The sequence below is a fragment of the Halyomorpha halys genome, unplaced genomic scaffold (assembly GCF_000696795.3).
Source record: "Halyomorpha halys isolate HHAL.00 unplaced genomic scaffold, Hhal_1.1 Scaffold299.1, whole genome shotgun sequence".
NCBI lineage: Eukaryota > Metazoa > Arthropoda > Insecta > Hemiptera > Pentatomidae > Halyomorpha > Halyomorpha halys.
The window spans coordinates 226,806-246,101 of NW_027107963.1; the positions used below are offsets into that span (position 1 = coordinate 226,806).

The 19,296-nt window shown below is 33.8% G+C and overlaps 2 protein-coding genes and 1 long non-coding RNA gene across 16 annotated transcripts in view; 2 read left to right on the top strand and 1 right to left on the bottom strand.

The window, feature by feature from the left end:
- Positions 1-5,474, top strand: part of LOC106680904 (pyruvate kinase) — a 42,605-nt gene extending 37,131 nt beyond the window's left edge. For 8 of the 9 annotated variants that reach the window (XM_067046327.1, XM_067046326.1, XM_024360468.2 and 5 more), the window contains 3 exons: positions 1,063-1,308; positions 1,971-2,193; positions 3,199-3,467. In XM_067046327.1, coding sequence (XP_066902428.1) covers positions 1,063-1,308; positions 1,971-2,193; positions 3,199-3,428 — 699 coding nt within the window. In that variant the 3' untranslated portion in view covers positions 3,429-3,467. Of the gene's footprint in view, positions 1-1,062; positions 1,309-1,970; positions 2,194-3,198; positions 3,468-4,476 lie in introns of those variants that run through there. The other variant, XM_024360466.2, reaches the window with a different exon arrangement.
- Positions 4,469-15,008, bottom strand: LOC136795516 (uncharacterized). 2 transcript variants are annotated; one of them, XR_010843137.1, is made up of 3 exons: positions 14,861-15,008; positions 8,774-8,864; positions 4,469-6,103 (listed from the first exon to the last, which is right to left on the bottom strand). It is a non-coding gene; the product is annotated as an uncharacterized lncRNA (long non-coding RNA). The 2 variants fall into 2 exon arrangements; XR_010843138.1 differs by lacking the exon at positions 8,774-8,864.
- The window catches only part of LOC112210046 (pyruvate kinase-like), a gene marked incomplete at its 3' end in the record, with an annotated part of 20,840 nt that continues 12,579 nt past the window's right edge, over positions 11,036-19,296 (top strand). For 2 of the 5 annotated variants that reach the window (XM_024360459.2, XM_067046325.1), the window contains 2 exon segments: positions 14,968-15,409; positions 18,799-18,940. In XM_024360459.2, coding sequence (XP_024216227.2) covers positions 15,281-15,409; positions 18,799-18,940 — 271 coding nt within the window. 5 annotated transcript variants of the gene reach the window in all.

Here is a 19,296-nt window from a genome sequence, read left to right on the forward strand (position 1 = left end):
CTTACAATCCAAAATCCTTCATAAAATCCTAAATGCTCCCTACTTTGTCACAAATAAAATCAGCCATAAAGACCTCAATTGTTCCATATGGAACCGATCTAGCCCGAACCAGATATCAATTCTTCCATTACAAACTCCCTAACCACTCAAACCCATTAGTTTCTTTCTAATCTTGCTTCCTCTTTTATTCCGGATAATCCTCCGAGGTGTCTGAAAAGAAGATGGCCTTTGAGACCTTATATTGTAAAAATGTTTTTAGAGTGTTACCAATGGGTAGTTTCTCTACATGCTTGTACCATACCGTTATGATTTCCTCAAATTTACTTGATGTATTTATGTACAGTTGTAAATATCAATAAATTAATTTTAAAAAAAAAAATTTCTTTAAAATTTATGCAAATTTTATTATCTTATCAAGTTTGTATTTACATCTTTACCATTATATTTATGGTTTATATTTTTTACTTTTCTTACCAACCAGGTTCGCATAGTTTTGTAATCGGGTTAAATTTTTTGATGTACAGTTTTAAATGGATATATTTATGCTTCATGATTCTTATTTTCCCCAGTTTTAATAAATGGTTATGGGTATTTAAAAGTCAAATTCTCTGCAAAACTAAAACAAAAATCGGACAAATATTAGCTAAGATATAGATAGGGCGTATTAAAGTTTTTTTGCAATATTTTGTTCAGTTCCCCATGGAAAACCATTCATTTTTGGTTTATAGGTTTTTGAATAATTATATTTTGAATATAAATTTCCTTGAGTGCTCCAGATGCTCCTTTAAAGGATAATTAAATTGTCCAATAATATAAATTAAAATTATAAAATCTTTATCGGACTAGTATTAGTGAAGATATAGCAAGAAATTATTTTATTTGTTTTAACAGTGGTAAGTTAAGTAATAAGGAAAATCTTATGGATAGACTCAGTAGATATTTTCATTATATGTAACCAGTTAACCAGCTTTTGATATTTGCTCTGCTATTTTGTTTTAATTATTGATAGAGTTATGAAATTTTTGATATATTTATATATGATTTTATCTGGTATTATTTTAGGCTGGAAAACCAGTTATTTGTGCTACACAAATGCTTGAATCGATGATCAAAAAGCCACGACCAACAAGAGCTGAAAGCTCAGACGTAGCAAACGCGATCCTTGATGGTGCTGATTGTGTTATGTTGTCTGGTGAAACTGCTAAAGGAGATTATGCTCTTGAGTGTGTAAAGACGATGGCTGACATTTGCAAGGAAGCCGAAGCTGTCATTTGGCAAAAACAGCTTTTTGAAGATCTTGTAAAATTGGCAAGTAGTATCTAATTAATATATGTTATTTAAAGATATTATTTTTAATTTAGTATTATTATTCTATTTTGTAAAAAGAATTTTCGTGGAACGACATGTCATTAAAACAAAAGGCATAGAATTAATTCCTTATTATTATGTAATTGTAAAAGTGGCACGGACCATTGCCATTAAGAGTTATCGAATGCTGAAATAGAATATATATTTTTAGGAAACTATTCTAAATAATTCATTCCGGTATTTTGAATTAAATAGTTAGTTAAAACTATTTCTCGGGGAAATTGGATTTTTATAAGTATATTTTCCAATTTTTTAGGATAGTCCATTCCTTATTGCTGCAGCATTTAATAGATAACAGATAAATAGAGACCACCACATTTTTTTAATCACAAATTCTGATTCTAATACCACTAATTTCCTCTTCCATTCTATTAGTTCCACTCATGAACTTATTGCATTTGCTTTTTTATTTTCTTTTTATTAATAAGTAATGTTCCGAGAAAATTATATATTGAACTTATTACATTTGCTTTTTGATTTTGTTTTCATTAATAAGTAATATTCCAAGAAAATTATTTTTTGACTAAAACTTGAGAAGACACACACTCTGACATCTTATATCTTTTGCATGTCTATTTCATATTATGTTTTATGGTTTACAGTCTCCCACTCCAATGGATGCAACACAAAGTATTGCCGTAGCTGCTGTTGAAGCTGCAGCAAAATCCTTTGCTAATGCAATTATAGTAATTACGACAACAGGTCGTTCTGCCTATCAAATAGCCAAATATCGACCAAGATGTCCAATAATGGCTGTAACTAGGCATCAGCAAGTTGCTAGGCAGTGCCACCTGTTTAGAGCTGTTTTACCCATTTTTTATGACAGTGAGTATTTGTTTATTTATTTCTATATTCTTTTTTAAAAATATTTTCTTGGTTTCCATTATTGGGAGCAGGGTAGCTCGATGTGTAAGACTCTGGACACCTTATATCAGCCTTGGATTGATCTTGGGGTTAGGAGACCCTCCTGAGGTTTATTAAGTGGGTACCTAGCCATTCATTGGGTTTGGAGCTAACCTTTTGGTTAAGTTTGGAGTTCAAGAGCATCAGATTTGGCATCATTGTTCAAGAAAAAATACTTTTGTACAATTATTTTTTATCTTTTAAAAACCATCTCTGTGTCTGGCAAAAAAATGAATTTAAAATTCCAAAATAGGTCGTTATCATAGCTCCTCTGTTCAAGTGACATTAAAAAAAAATTTTTGTTTTCAATATGTTGTCAACGGGTGTTAGAGTTTGTCTTGAGCATGACAGCAACATGTTGCACCAGAAAATCGCCATATTAATTGAGCTTCTAACATGGTATTATTCTTGTGAAAATGTTTCATATAGATGATCTCATAATAATTACATAGTAATAAATACTGTTGGTGGATCATTTGATGCTCTTATCAGGAAAATTGAGCAAGCAGTGAAGTGTCTTTGGCCCAGCTGTTGTGTAAATAGGCTATTGTTCTCAGAAGTCCCGGTCCTGGAGATGTTTGAAACGAAAAACTTCCATTTCAGTTGGCAGTAGTTTTAACAAAGGGTATGGTTGATATCATCTATTGATGTACAAATAACATAAAATAACAAACAAAGTCGAACTGAATCAACAAAATCCTCATAATTCGTTAACATACATTTTCTGACTGCTCTGATTTTAAACAATAAAGATAATTCTTATTCTCACTTAAATTTACTATGCTAATAATAAACTTAAAACATAAGTTTTATTTAAAATCTAAATAAACTAATTAATTTACAATAAATAAAAAATTAAAATAAATGAGTTGCCTTAGCACTTATGTTTCTATTATTTCATCAAAAACTATTTTTTGGACTACATAGAGGATTCATTGAAGGACTGGTCAAGAGATATAGATGAAAGGGTTAGAGCTGCGATAAACTGTGGCTTAAAGCGAAACTTGCTTGTTGTTGGTGATACTGTAGTCATCGTTACTGGATGGAGGCAAAGCTCTGTCTTTGTTAACAATCTACGTCTGTCGTATGTTGTTGAAGAAGGATACATAGATGATATCAACAGTGTCATTAGAAATACAGAGAAGTTGATAACATAAACAGAAATTTAATCAATAAAGACTTGATTTTTATTTAAATGACAGAATATTTCTTTAGTTTTGAATTACTTCCTTAATGATTATTTGGTAATTTATTGGAGAAATAAAATCAGTTACTACAAATTAAGTTAATTAACTTTACTAATGACATAGTTTTTCAACCAATCCTTGAACCTGTTAGATCAGGAAGACTATTGCTTAATTTGAGGATGGTGTCATAGTATAACTCCCAGTGTAAACTTTTGCCACTAGTGGTTAATATTGTACATTTTTTTTTAACATATTTTTATTGCAAAAATATAAAATGTACAATATTTAGTATATTTTCCCTTAAACAATACAATTTTCCTGATACTAATTACACTCTACAACTTCTTTTTTTTACATTTTGGTAAAACAAACCAAAACCTAATTGAAATTACATCATTGTACATCATTTTTCTACACTGTTAGTAGAAAAATGTCATAAATGATGTATCAAAAGTATTATTAGCCTTTGTCAATAAATAAGTTAATAAACAATGTTAAAATAGTTTAATTAAAAAAATATAGGATATTTTTATCTCTTATTAATTGTTAATGCTAAATTACTGGCTCTTAAATATAAAAATTTTTTGTTGCTTCTAATAATAGATTTTTAATTTTGAGGTTTCAATTTAGCATTTTATTATTGTCTGAAAATCATTAAGTTACTTGAATTTTCTTTATCTTCTCATAGAGGTCATTTTAATTTTATGAATTAGCATAAAATTGCCCCACCAAATTCCACTCCATAAAAAATTTGCTACCAAAGTGATGGAGAATATCAATTTTGGAAGAAGGCTTTTTTATTTGTAGGCTATTGGAGAACCATTAGGTTGTTAAAGGCTGAATGGAATAGCTTTGAGTCGCAACAAACCTGTTGATCCCTTTGTTTAAACAATCAAAGAAGTTTTGCTTTGCTGTTCATAATGCTTAAGTAATAATTATGGTTTTATTGTCTATTTAGTAAATTTAAAATTTTATTTATGTATTTTATTTCATCATTTTTTGGTTAATGATTATGTAGAACCTGTGGAGAATGATTGGCTGAAGGATATTGATGCAAGAATTGTATGTGCTATAAATTTTGGAGAAGAGCATGGTTTCATCAGACCAAAGGATACTGTGGTTGTCGTGACCGGTTGGAAAAGAGGATCTGGACATACAAACACCCTGCGACTGTTCACCGTGCCAGACAAGTTGGATAGTAAATCTGCGTTTGCTCAGTATGAAAATTAACTATAGGCTAGGGCCCGATATGAATTATTCGTTTTGACTAGAAGTTATGTTATCATTTATTATTTCATTTTTTGAGCCTTCACTACTTTTAACTTACTGTAATGTTTTGTTCATTGTATCGTTCTTGGTTTCTCAGTGAAAAGTGTTATCTTAAATTTAGTCATTCCATTATTAATTATTTATTGTCAGAATGCAGAATAATTTTGCTTTTTCATTGATTCTGTTTATTTAAATTTCTGTGGTAAAGTTGTAATTGTTTTTACATGTATTATGTTTCCTATCCCAAAAGAAGAAAACAGGTGGAGTTCATTTATGTTACACCTGGAGCATGTGTTTAATTTTTTAGATGACTACAAATGTATTATCTTAAGATTTAGTGCCTGTGTTATTACTGGTTAATGGTGTTTTATTTACGATGTTTAATTTTTTTTTTCTTGTTTTAGTAATTTATATTGATAATTAGTCCACGACACCAGGCTTGTCTCATGTTGAGTTATTGTGATTTATTATATAATCTCATGAATAATAATATATTAAAATTATTTATCCTTCGATTAAATTATTATATAAATATCTTAATGTAGTAAATGTGATATATCTTGTGTGATAACACTTACAATTAGCTTATTCATTTTTCAAAAACTGATGTCTATATATATTTATAGTATGGACTATTTTTCTACATTTTATATAACATTGTTTGAACAGCCATAACCTTTGTAAATTAATTCTGAAATTATACATTATTATAGCGATTGTTTATAAAATAAACACTGTCTTCTTTTATTTATTTGTTTTCTTGTTCAGTCAAATATTTAATATATAATATACTAGTTGGTTGTGGCCAACATATGTTCAAAGAATCAATTATGTGAGCATATGGTTTGTATTACATTAAAAACAAAACAACTACCATCAGTCGTTAATATTCATACAGTAGATGAACAGATGGCTTCTTAGCGACTCATTATGTGCACATAAATCGTCTCGAGTGTCTCCTCACTACCCTCGAGTACTCCTCACTTCTCACTAATTGTAGTTGCCAGCATTCTTGCCATTTCTGTCATCTTAATCATTTTTGCCAAGGCGGGCCTTATTTGTGGGGTTTATTTGTGGATCTACCTCCAAGAGGACATAAACCTAGGGCTACAACTTACCGACAGCAGGGGCACCATCCATCACCCACGGTGATATTAAGACCTTTTTTTCAACTTCAATTTAATTTTGTAATAGATATTACCTTAGTTAAGTTCCTTTTTTTCTAGTTTGTATATTTTTCTATATTTTGTTTTCCTTCCTTTTATTATGTTCACTTATTTAAAATACAACACTAACAAAATTAGGCAGTTTATTTCTTTTATCTTCAGTACTATTCACAGGTGGGCTAGCAAAGGCTTCTTTTGAACTCCTGCCAGCTGTAACAGTACATATATATTGTTGTTTATTAAATTTAATTGTTTATTTTTTATTTTACCTCCTGGCAAGAAGCCAAATATGTAATGTTTGTATTACCTTTTTTTTTCATATTGATAATGGAATTTTTAATATTTATAAAAAAATAAATATATGTGTGAAAAAAAGTATTCATCTTATAATGTGAAATTAATTGAATTGAATTTTAAATAAAATAGTACCATTTTCAAAATATTTCAGAAATTTTTGGATTGTTCTAAAATTGATTAAGAATTGGGTAATTTGTCATTTCTTAATATTAAATTTAACAATAATTGAATTTTAAATAAAATAGTACCATTTTCAAAATATTTTGGAAATTCTTGGATTGTTTTAAAATTTATTAAGAATTGGGTAATTTATCATTTCTTAATATTAAATTTAACAAAAACACTTTACGTTACATGTTCCAGTTTTAGTCAAGATTCCCTGCTAGACTCCCTGATGAAGACCTGAATATGAGGTCGAAATGTCAGCATAAATAAATAATGTTTTTGTTTGCGGACCACACTCCCTGACCATCTTCTCCAATTAACAACACTTTATACTAGATAAAAAAAGGTCTCAGTACTTGATATTAAAGTATATCTTATTCACTGCACCAAAGAAAGGACAAAGCTTTGATGTTGAGAGGGATGAGTGACAGGGTGATCCTCAATTTTGTTTGTTCTTGTATTGGAGATGGTGTTCTGGCATCTTGGATGGGAAGAAGTAAGCATAAAAATAAATGGAAAATGGCTGAGCAACCTACGTTTTGCAGATGATATTGTGCTCTTTGCAAAAGGCATGGAATGACCGAGAGAAATGATGAAGCAGCTTCTGGCATTGTGAAGAGATTGGCCTTAATCCGAACTACCAGAAGACGAAACTTATGACAAATGGCATAAAAGAGGAGTGTGAAATTAACAACCATAAGTTGGCATATGTTGAAGAGTATATTTATCTGGGTCTGTTAATATCATTCACGGAGAGGAGGAGCATAGGAGGTCCAGAGGAGATTGGCACTTGGTTGGAAAAAGTTTTGGTCCCTTAGGCATCTAATGAAGGGGAAAACAAGTTAACACCTTAAAAGGCAGGTCTTCGATAGTTGCATTAGCCCAGTGGTCACTTATGGATACCAAGTGTGGTCATTGACTACAGCTCTGGAGAGAAAATTACAGCAAAATAATATTAGAAGAAGCATTGTGAATGTGAGTAAAAGAGATCGAATAAAAAATGCTTGGGTCCAGAAAGAAACAGAACTCACTGGGATACTGAAGATGACAACATTATGCAAATGGAAATGGGCAGGGCATCTCCTTCGATGTGAAGATGACAGATGGTCAAAAATTGCCACAGAATGAACTCCATACGACCTTCTAAGAAGAAGAGGACGTCAAAAGAAAATATGGAGCGATATGTTTAAGAGGATGGCAAGACCCCTCTGCTGGAGAGCTGCTAGGAACCGGGATGTCTGGAAGAAGAAATGGAAAGAACTCACCTCCCAATAGTGCTGGTCACCCCAGGAAGTGTGTGTATATATGACTATTACTCCCGAAAGGGAAGGCCTATGCAGGAAAGGATACAGAAAGATGGAAAGAAAATTGATAGAAGTTTTGTCAACTATTATATATATAATTTTTTTTTCTCTCTATCTTCTTTAAATGTTTATATTGTATTTTGTAATGATTTTAATTTATTGCATAAATAAAAGGCTATTTCATTTCATTCACTGCATCAAAGTAGACATCTTTTGGTTCATTTGACTTCACTTTTCATAGACCCAGTTGTGAAATAATGTTATTCACTATTATTTACTTATTAAGCCTAGGTTAATGCTTAAACCTAGATTTATGCTGTTTATATTATATGAAGCTCATATTAATTATACAAAATGGGATAGACTTGTTAAAAAGTTATATTTACTGAGGAAACAAAATTAAAGAAGGGTTGCCATATCATGAAATTATAACTGGTTAAAATTACATCCAAGAAGGAGTGTTAGACTATTTTCTATTAAATTCACTATTGAGACTTGGATTTCTATTTAAATTAAAACATTATGACCTCTTTATTGTACAACAAAACTTAGTTTAATTCCATGTATAGATATTTTAATATTTTTGTAGATTAAGCCATGTTTAAATGAATTTAAATATACTATTTTCTTGTAAAATGCACAAAAATGTGTTTCAATACCTATAATTGTTGATTTTTAAACGTAATTATCTATAAATTGTAAATAATTATTAACTTTTATTATATTATGTATTAAAATATTTATTATAGATATATTTTTATATTCATAGATGGGCCATTCTATCTTCAATGTATGATTTGGGTCCCTGGATGATTATAGTATAGTATATTGTGTCTTTACTATTAGTAAATGGATATAAAAAAAAGTATTTATTTAGGGAAGGACAGTATTGTAAAATCATTCATTTGAAATAATTATTTTATTGCAGTAACAGGTAATAAAAATTATCAAAATTAAAATAACTAACAACTATGGGGTGGCTCAGGGTTAACTTATACATATTTCAATGCTCTTGCCAATGACATGGAAAAGAGACAGAAAAAATTGCGGCATGATTTACGACAAGAATACTCAGTAATGCTAAGTACTTAAAGGAGAATTAATTTATTTTTACCGTTTAGATTTCACATAATGATATATGCCTGTATCGTAATTTTAACTTCACAACCCTGGAACGTTTAAATAGTCCACCAATTCTGAAACATCTGCATGATAGAAAAAATAGATTAGTTGGTAACACTGGGGATTCCTGACATATCCCCTTGTAAAGTGTAAGGTTCTACTAGCTTATTTGTTTTCGTCTGGTGACCAAATAATTGTTGGAATTCTTGAGAGTTTCTGTTTCCTCACAACCCTGGCCGATTTCGTCAAACCTTAGTGAGTAGTAGTTATAAAAAAATATCCATAAATTAGTTATTTTATCAACATTACACTGAGTAACATTCCCCACTATCCCAGGTTTAACAATTAATGACTTACAACCGATGTACGATCAATGTTCAGTTACCATCACCTGACAGACACTTCCGAATTAGTGACTTAGTCACTAGGTTTAGTCTAGGTTTCTAGATTGCCAATTAGTAACTTAGTGAGTTATAATATACAAGTAACTGGCGCGTCTGTCTTTAGGATTTATAATCATTATTGCAAAGCCATCACACTGCAAACCATGAGCTGTATAGTTCAAAGTCCTAACAATCCTGGAGTTTGTAGTGTACCCATTATCCAGGGTTGTGAGGCACACATACAAGAGGTTTGTGAGGAAGGCCAGTTCTACATTTGTTTTAAGTAGACATGAGATGCATTGCACGTACCAAGACAAAATGCGTTGTGCAAGAAACGCTGGTGGGGAAAGCTGCAGAGAAAGAACATTGACACCCGGTGTCCCCCTGCGGAGTTCCTGAAGCAGCGGAACACGTAGTAGTTGATTGCTCCGCCATGAAAAGACACCGAGCCAGGTTGTCGAGGAAGACCGAGATTTTCGCCCTCACCGAGTCGGACTCTCCCCATTTGATAGAAGAAGAGGATAATCCCTTCTTCAGAGAGTTCACTGGTGAGAGGAGGTGATGGGCCTCACTAATTTCACAATGGGAAGGGCTTGACCGCCCGACATCAGCGAGCCACCGAAAGTAGTGGAAGTTGACCCAGACTGAGACCAGGAGGGCTAGACCAGCCTGGAACTGCAGGAGGCACCCAGGCGGATGAGGACCAGGAGGACCTACCGGACAGATGCATTGGACAAACTATAGCCTCATCAGTAAGGCTCCCAACCGAGCCCTGGGCTGCACCACAGTAAAAATTGTTCCCAATAATAATTGTAAGGCACTACCTCCCTCCAAAAGAACATTGTAATTGTTATAATTAATTCATAAAAGAATAAAAAAAAATTGTTGATTTCTGGGAGCAGTGGCATGCACAAACCTCAAGGGATGGGGATAAAAAACAAGTTAAGAAGTCAGTTGACTTTCCAAAAAGTTATAATTTTTTTCATGCACTTTGGTGATTTTTGAGGAATTACGACTGTTGGTATATTAAAATATCATCTACCACTTAACACCACAACCCTCGAATCATATTTTTTAAAAATTTATGTGCCGTGTAAACTAGACATATCTATGAGGGTCTTTTTAGAAATTAGACCACTCGAAAGGTAAGACAACAGAATGCTATTGAAAAAAAAAATAGAATTTTCATTATTTTTAATGATAGAAGATGTAGCATTTGCAGAGATGTACTCATAAATTAAACAGAGTTACTAAGGTTTAGTAACATTAAAGAGGAAAATTCCTGAAGATAGCGAATTGTGTTATGCAGTACAGATTCATGGTCGTCCAAAGTACTTGAAAGAGGATAAGGTTTTCCTATAGTTACTCCTTTCATACAGAATAGAAGTAGAAGAATAGAAGAATCTCTTTAGAGATTTCACTGACAATAAAATCTCTATAATCCATTGACAGTCCATTAAATTAGTGGATTTTTCATATTTAATTTGTAAATAAAGTTTTTATTACTGGTAAGGATAACCAGCTCTTGCTTTTTTGGAATGGACTAGTCAAAGATTTTCTACATCAGTTCTTTGGAACTTTTGTTCATACTGTTACCATCAACTGGAACCAATAGCGTAGCTATGATACATTATGGGAGGAGAAGGAGATCCATCCTATCCAACTGTTCAATCCGGATTTGTTCGTTATGCAACAAATCATTATTGAGAAATTTATAACATAATATTTTCTACACATGTTTGGTTAATATATAACATATGATATAAACAGATGAATAAAAGTAGAACTTCCATGTGCTTGGTTAATCATCATGGGCGTAGGCAGAGGGGAGTAGGGGGGATCCGCGGTTTTTGAGACCCAAGAAAACAAACAAAGGAAATAGCGAACTTATTTGATAGATGATTTATTTCTGGAAAGATGCTATGATTAGTAAGGTAACATTGTTGAGTTGACATCAGAAGATCACAACTACACCTTTGAAGGGACAAGATGGATATGCGTCAATTCTTCGGTGAAAAAGGTAAGATTCAATTAGCTCAATTATTCGTCATATACTAGTCTCTAAAAATAATGAGGAAAATGAATAAAAAAGAACCTTTTTTAGATACCATTCTTCCTATCATAACTTACAGTTTGCCAGTTTAGTTGTCTCAGAATTGTTGTTAAAAATAAATGAAAAACGCCACCATCGTAGGAGAGGTTTTGCCAGCATTCCCAGAAGGATGATGCTCTCATAGCAAATCTCTTCTTCACCTCTTATATTTTTGTATTTATTGTGTGCATTGTATGTATTTATGTATGTAAAATTATTAGGTTTATGCTCGATTTCCAAGTTTCATTTACAATAATTTATTATGATTATAGGCAAAACATTTTTTTTTCTAAAGTAGTGATTGAATTTTATGAAGTATAGGCCCGTATCTATCCGTGTGTGGGATTTTTACCCACTAAAAGCACCGCCCTACACCTGTTCATTCCTCTCCACGGGACCACCGCTAGGCATTAGTTCATGGAGGGAAATGGCTGAGTGCCCCTTCGTTTTCTTGTCATGGTTTTCACATTTCCATGCCGGTCACGTCTTCTAGTTCTCTCTTCCTCTCTGAACCTCTTGAGTGATGAATCTTTACACTGCGTTCCAATGCTGGCCTGAGGCCAGCATATGGCGCACCACATTTTATGGCACTCTCTGCAATTCACTTCTTTCTGCCGCAAAGTGAATGCAAGTGAAAAACACATGCTCTATTTCCTCGACGGTCTGACATCCTGGGCATTTTATCCAGTTTGAATCGGTACTGGTAGGCTCTACTTCCCTCGTGGGAGGTGGGAAGGGGGATGTTCACGTGGGCAGAGGCACGTGCGTGCGCGTTTTTTTTTTACGAGGGTCAGTGGAAATCTTCAAAAGACACGAATAGGCCCGTAACTATCCGTGTGTGTTATTTTTACGCACTAAAACCAACCTCTCTACACTTGCTTCTTACCCTCCACGGAACCGCCGTTAGGCATTATCTCCTGGTTCGCCTATATTTCTCCTCATTTCTTAACTTTTGCATCACCTGTGCAGCAAATCGTTGGCCTGCCATCCAATAATCGTGGTTAAGCAGCATAATATTGACGATATTATCTGCTGTCGGGTCTGAACCGCAAACGCGTCGGAGCTCACTCCTTTCTTCATGAAAGCGAGGACAAAAGAAGAAAACGTGTTCTCCAATGCCATTGAACTTAAACCTATACTGGTAGGGTCGGAAGCAACCATGCCCTGTGATAAACTGGGTGATATAATAGTCTACCTCTCCGTGGTCCCTATTCACCCAGGCCTCGATGTTGGGCATTAAACGTGACAGTGCGGTGAACGGACGTGACACTAGCCACTTTATCACTCACCCACTGAATATGCTCTCTGAACCGCAGTCTTTCATCGATCCTTACCCCGAGATAAGTCTAAGAAGGCTTGGACTAGATATCTTGCCTACCCGCTCTCAAGGTGATAGTTTCCCTCATTTTCCTGCTACTGACGAGAAGGGCCTCTGTCTTACTGTCTGCTAGTTGCAGCCCTACAGATTCTAGCCAATCTCCAACCGAATCGACACAATGGTTGGCCTTTAGCATGAGTTCTTCTTTATACTTTGCTTCGACCACCACCACGATATCATCAGCAAAGCCCACTATTTTGGAACCCTCTGGTAGACTAAGCCTATGGACTCCGTCGTACATGGCATTCCACAATAGAGGTCCCAGCACTGAACCCTGGGGTACTCCGCCAGTCACCTTAAACCTTCTCGACCCGTCCTCTGTCGAACATATCGAACAAGGTCCTCTCCTTGAAGTAGTCACGAATGATACTCCTGAGGTATTCAGGGACGTTCATTACCAGCAGGGCATGCAGGATACAGATGATCTTGCTGTGTTTAAGGCATTACTTACATCCATCGTGACAATAGCACAATAGCATTTTGCGCCTCTTCTCCATCTCTCCTCTGCTATAACCTTCCTGGCCTTTTACATCACTAACGTGATAGCGCCTACTATGGATCTCGCTTTCCGGAAGCCAAATTGATTCCTGGAGAGGCCTGCCACTCTTTCCGTGAACTCTTGTAGCCTATTCGCAATAACCTTCTCCAAAGCCCTCCCAGCTGTATCCAGCAGGCAAATCGGTCGATAGGATGAAGTTTCCGATGGGCTTCCTTTGCTCTTTGGGATCAGAACCAGGCGTTGCCTTTTCCATGGTGAGGGAAAGGACCCCTCACACTTCCTGCGTGCGTGTATAAGTAATGACCTGAGGTCGGCTCCCCCCTCTTGCCTATCCCCCATAACAATAAAAATCTTGCCTAAGCCCATGTTAACCATAGTAAAATTTAACTGTGAAACTGTTGGGTAATGTAGTTTAAAACAATTAATAAAATGTTAGGTTCTGAAAACAAGTGTAATTTGGACTCATAAACTAAACAATCGCAGTAGACACCAGTTTATTTTTTAAGATAATCGAAATATAGGTAATATGGAATTCAACAAGTCTTCTAAATTCAATCTCCTGTGGATAACCTCTCAAAGAGCTTTAAATATTACGGACTGAGGTTGCAGAATATTTTGTAGCTACTGTGACTGAGAAACTAATTTCAGGTAGCAATTACTAACACAATTTGCTAGGTTTAGATGGCCTAAAATTGTAAGTGACAATAACAACACTTAAACCATCCCAATAAATTGTTAGTACAGTTTTAAATGTCTTGAAAAAACATTGTACCCCTTCGGAAGAACAAAACAATGCAGTTTTATAAGATTTTTTAGTAGAAAAAAAGCTCTCCATGAGCCATTTGAAAGGCCATTTTTTACTGATCTTAAATCGCTCATATCACTCTGCGAATTCAGAAAACAAGAAAAACTATTAGAGGCTCAAATACTTTAGATCTTGTGACAAAAATGCACAAGAAAAGCTTTTAAGAGAAGATCCTTCATTGCGAAACCTGTCAGTTGCAATAGAGTAGAGACGGCGGAGTTGAATGTGAAAATTATAAAACAAAAAGTCTGGTAAACACATTTATTGACGATACCTCAGCAGTCTGAAGTTTGAAGTTGCAAGAAATCGCAGACGAAGAAATCACCACAACAAAGTATACATCAGGAAGGTCCATATCATTGTGATCGTTGTGGGTATTGGCACAAAAAAGGAAAATATGCCAAAAATACAACCATTTTGCGAAGAAATGTACACAAAACTACAGGGAAAAATAATAAAGCAAACTGGTAAGGTGGTAGATCTGAGTGCAGACTTGTCCAAACACGATCCTCAGAAGAAGTGTTCCTTTAGTACTATCATTAATGAGAAAATGAGTGGCTGGAAAAACTAAAAGTTAATGGCCAGCTCATCGAATTCAAATTAGATTCAGGATCCCAAGTGAACGCTATAACGACTACAGCGCTACGGTTGGCCAGGGCTGAACTGAATATAAAAGAAACATACGTGCTGCTTGAATCCTTAGATGGATTTATTGTTAGACCAATCGATTGTATTAATCTGGATCTTTAGGAAGACAGCATAAGAATAAATGCTCCGTTCATGGTTGTGGATGAAAACAGGACCCATTTCCTTGGACCTAGTTTTTGCGTTAATATAGGACTTATTCAACGAATTGTATATCCGATAATTATTTAGTTTGTTTCAAAACTTAAATTTTGATGGATACAAATCAAACATTTACCTTATCATCATGAGAGGCCTCTATAATATTTTTTTATAACACTTTAACGAAAGGAGATACTACTTTTGACAGAATAACTCTCATATGTTACTAACAAAATGGATGTAACTAACGCTATTTATAATTTTTTAGAGACTACTGTAACCATCCTTTGGTTTACTAATGAAAAGAGTTTATTTATTAATAATTAATTAAAACGTATGATGGGAATAAAGTTTGACTATAACCATGGAGTAACCTCAATAAACATGAAATATTACTTGTGATTAGGATTGTTTAAATGGGCACATCATTAATAATATTTAGAGGAATGTTATTATTTTATGACGTGACACAGGCTGTGATGGACCAAGGAAGACTTATCATCTTGTAGTAGTTTGATTAGGAAAACTGACCGAATTAAGATCACCGCTAATAGCAATGATGTTTCAAATAAAATCAACTAGATTTAACAGAACAATATTATGGCGATATATTATGGGTGTCAAAATAAATCCAAGAATTTTAAAAATTATCAGCAGGAATAAATCAACCGACCCAACTGAGGTGGTGAGTACTTGATATTTATATTAGTAAGGCTCTTCTCAATTCTCTAAAGAGTATGACTGCAAGAAAATCGCGTGTATGTATGGATTTTCTCTTTTGTACAAAATATGTGCTAACAATTTCCTACAGGACAACTGTTTCATATTATTTTGTTTTTATCTGCAAGGTTAGAGTTGTTAATTGATCCGACATGTCACATCTATACTTAGTCACTCGATTCTCAATTCCAAACATTGCAATCGGAAGAAAAAAACTTTGAATGCATTGATTCAGATATATATTATCCCGTTTAAGACTTGATAGAACAACCATGGATCATTTGAACTGTCGATATTGACATGAAGAAGTTAAAATAGTAAAATGACTTTGCCGGTAGGTGAAGGAAGCTCGCTACTCTTCTTTTACCGGGAACAAAAGCTTTGTTCCAAGAGGCAATCCGGAACTTGATTACACTTTGGCGTCACCAAGTTCCGGACTGCCTTGGTATAATCGGAGTAATCGGGAGGTTACTCGTTATTTAGGTTATCCTTTGTCTTTGACTCGGGCTGTTTTTAATTAATTCTTGTTTTACTTTGTTGGCAAATACATTGACAACTCTGTTCTGAGTCGCTATTTAAGAACGCAGTATCTTCCAAAAAGTCATTTTTACGACTTGATAATCATTGTGTTCAGAAAAAATATATCTCTTTTTAGGTTTATTATTTAAAGTAATTAAGTGTGAAAAACTGAAATTAATTTCTGAATTTTCCCTTATTTTCGTGTTTAATGTCCCTCAAAGACGGTAGTTTTGTATCATTTATACGATTATGAATTATTCTCTAGTCAGCGAATGGCTTCTTTATCAGGGCTGTCAATGTTAACTTTTGTTTTATTTTTGGGCTGTTTCGTGGCTGGAGTTTCAAAACAAGGTTTATCACTCCCCTCTACCGCTTCACCCTCTTTATAATCTTTCTCGAAGTGTGTTTCAAGACACCTTTAGCCTTGGAAACAGAGTAAACATGTATTGGAGCAGCCTGTTTTCCTGAATTTAAATACGTTCATAATTACGTTTTTAGTTGAGAGTGGGTAGTTTTCCCTCAACCCAGTTTACTCGGCACGATAAACTTACAATATAGCGATATTAATGAAAAATAGTTTGATAAAAATTGATACGAGGAATTTATATTTGTAAAGTTGAAGAAGTAAGTCGAGTAAAGGAAAGGAAAGGAAGTTCAGTCAAATGAGTAGAGAGAAGACAAAAGAGTGAGACGTTTGCCACTGCATTTCTTCTTCCCCCCCTTTTACCCACAGGCAAACTCATCTTAGAAGTACTATACCTTCGGACGATGTCTGAGATAACTGCGGTTTTATGTGAGTCATCGGTAGGGCTGGAAATTCTTGTTTTATGTATAGGTTATTTTATACTTTTGCATTATCATTGACCGCTGAGATTTGTTACTGCTTCAGGTAGATGGATCAATTCTATAAAAAGAGAAAACAAATCAACTAACTTGGTAACATAGTAATATTTTGTGGGGACTACCTCTCTCCTAATGCCTGAAAGAAAACTTCATAATAGTTGCACGTTTATGAATTTTCCATATTATTAATGCATTTTCTATTATGATTCAACAATAATATACAAAGAAAATTAGTAAATACTGTTGACCACTTTATACACATTACTCTAGCACTAATTTATCTAGTATTTATTACAATCAGGAAATAAGTAAAACATCTTGTGACTTTGAAATACAATTATATCAGCTGTCCTCAACATAAACTTCGCTTATCAAGTTATATCAAGGTATGTAGGTGACCCCTTAAAGGTAAATCGGATTAACAGTAAGACCACAAATGGGCGTTCAGATGGATGTTGAGACAGATGGATTTCGAACAAAATTCTGAAATCCAATAATTCAAAATTAGAACTGGAGCATTAATCAATATGTCCTATCCCTCTCACCCCATTTTCTCAGTAACCCCTCCACTTCAAATTCTGTATGATCGGATTTCAGAATTCTCTCGGCAATCCCATCTATTTTTGGCTTACAATACGATCGTCCATTTTTGGTTTTGCTATAAATCCGATCAGTCTGTTGGAATGACAAGCATCAATAAAAAGTCAGACTGACTTGAATCACTGCAATCCCCCGATCAATATTCATGATTCATTCAGTTCATCTTGAATCAATTCATAGAAATGAACTCACGCTACGATTTCATCTCGTCTCGTGTGAGAAGGGCCTAAGAGTAGGTCCAAGATTCAAGTTGGTAAGAGCAGGTCAGATTCAGATTCTCGGCGCCCGACCGTCTTATTCCCAGCGGCTGGTTGAATGTAGACATATTAGAACTTAAAGAGAACAGGCAGCAGCCCTATTGTTGCTTAGTTACAGATTTACAACCAAGTTAAAACCAATGAAAAGTAAAATACATCTAATTAGATATTATTAATTAATAAATTAAGATCTATTTACGGTGAGTACATAAACCTTTTTTCCGTAATTTCCTGCCTTTTCGAATATTTCAGAATAATTCCAGATACTTTTTATAATATTTTGTAAAGTACCTCATTTGATTCGTTATCAACCGGAAGCTTGTTTGGCCATCATTTTAGACTTTACCAACTGTACTAAAGTGAAAAGCACAATATTCCAGGTGAAGATTGTACCGAACCTTTTGGTACACAATATGATTACATGATCGGTCTGAACGTCCATTTATGGTTTTACTGCCATTGGGTGTCCCTTTACATGACAGAATACCTCACACATTTATATAGTGATAAATTAGCAATAACTCAATTTCGAAGAAGATCAGTTAATGAATTAAGTTCCTAGTTAATAAACGAGATTTAATTTAATTTGGAAATATTTCACAATAAAATTACTTGTTTTCAATTAATTTATTTTATTAGTAGAGACTTTGATGAAGTTAAAAATCATTGAATAACTATTTATTATCAGATTTGTACCAGAACCTGTGATAGCTACTATCAATGACACTGGTGCAAGTAGCACTCATGGTTGACATCCATACCATTACTGGTTATGCGGGGTCCTCTGTATGGCAGGCTCTTTTTTTGTTCAATCAAGACATGAAGGAAACCCACGTATATTTAATTTGTCACTATTGAAAAAACTATCTAAACATTCCCTTCTTCTCTTCACCATTGTATAATGAATCTGCAAAATTATTGGGTCCATTAACTTGCTGTTCTTCACGGCATACACTGGTTCTTTTAAATTTACACCCCCTCACCGTGGTAAGCTCCTGTTTTTCAAAATACGAAAGAACTATGTAATGCTGTCTCGAGCTTTAATAGAATTTCATTTGTGTTACGTTAAGTACACAACGATTTACAATTAATTAATTTTATATTATTAATATATTTTCATTAATAATTTATCTAGGATGGATGTCTGAAGAATAGGAAACTGTATGCATTCAAAACAAAACAACATCTTTTCCCAACTTATATGCAATATATTTCTAATCTTGAGGTCCATGCTGGAGTGCATTATACCAAAAAAGCTGGAATAATTTGTACTGTAGGTAAGAGCAATTATATTTATTTCCAATAGAATTATGTCTATAGGTGATTAAAAAAGTAACAGCAGGGCCCTGTATCATAATAAAGTACAAACTAATACTATTAGTCTTGTAGATTTATCATAATTCGATTACACAGACTTGTACAATAGTAATTTGTACTTTAGTACTTTTTAATTCCTGTAATATCACTAATAGTCATACCTATCATGAAAAAAATTAGTATTAGTACCAGGGCATTCAAAAAGTCCTGTCGTTTTTCGTTTGTTCGTTGTTTATTTTGATTCTAGAGTGTTAGCTAAATAATTCCGTTCAATACAACTTTTATCCATGTAAACACAAATGTTTATACTTTATAG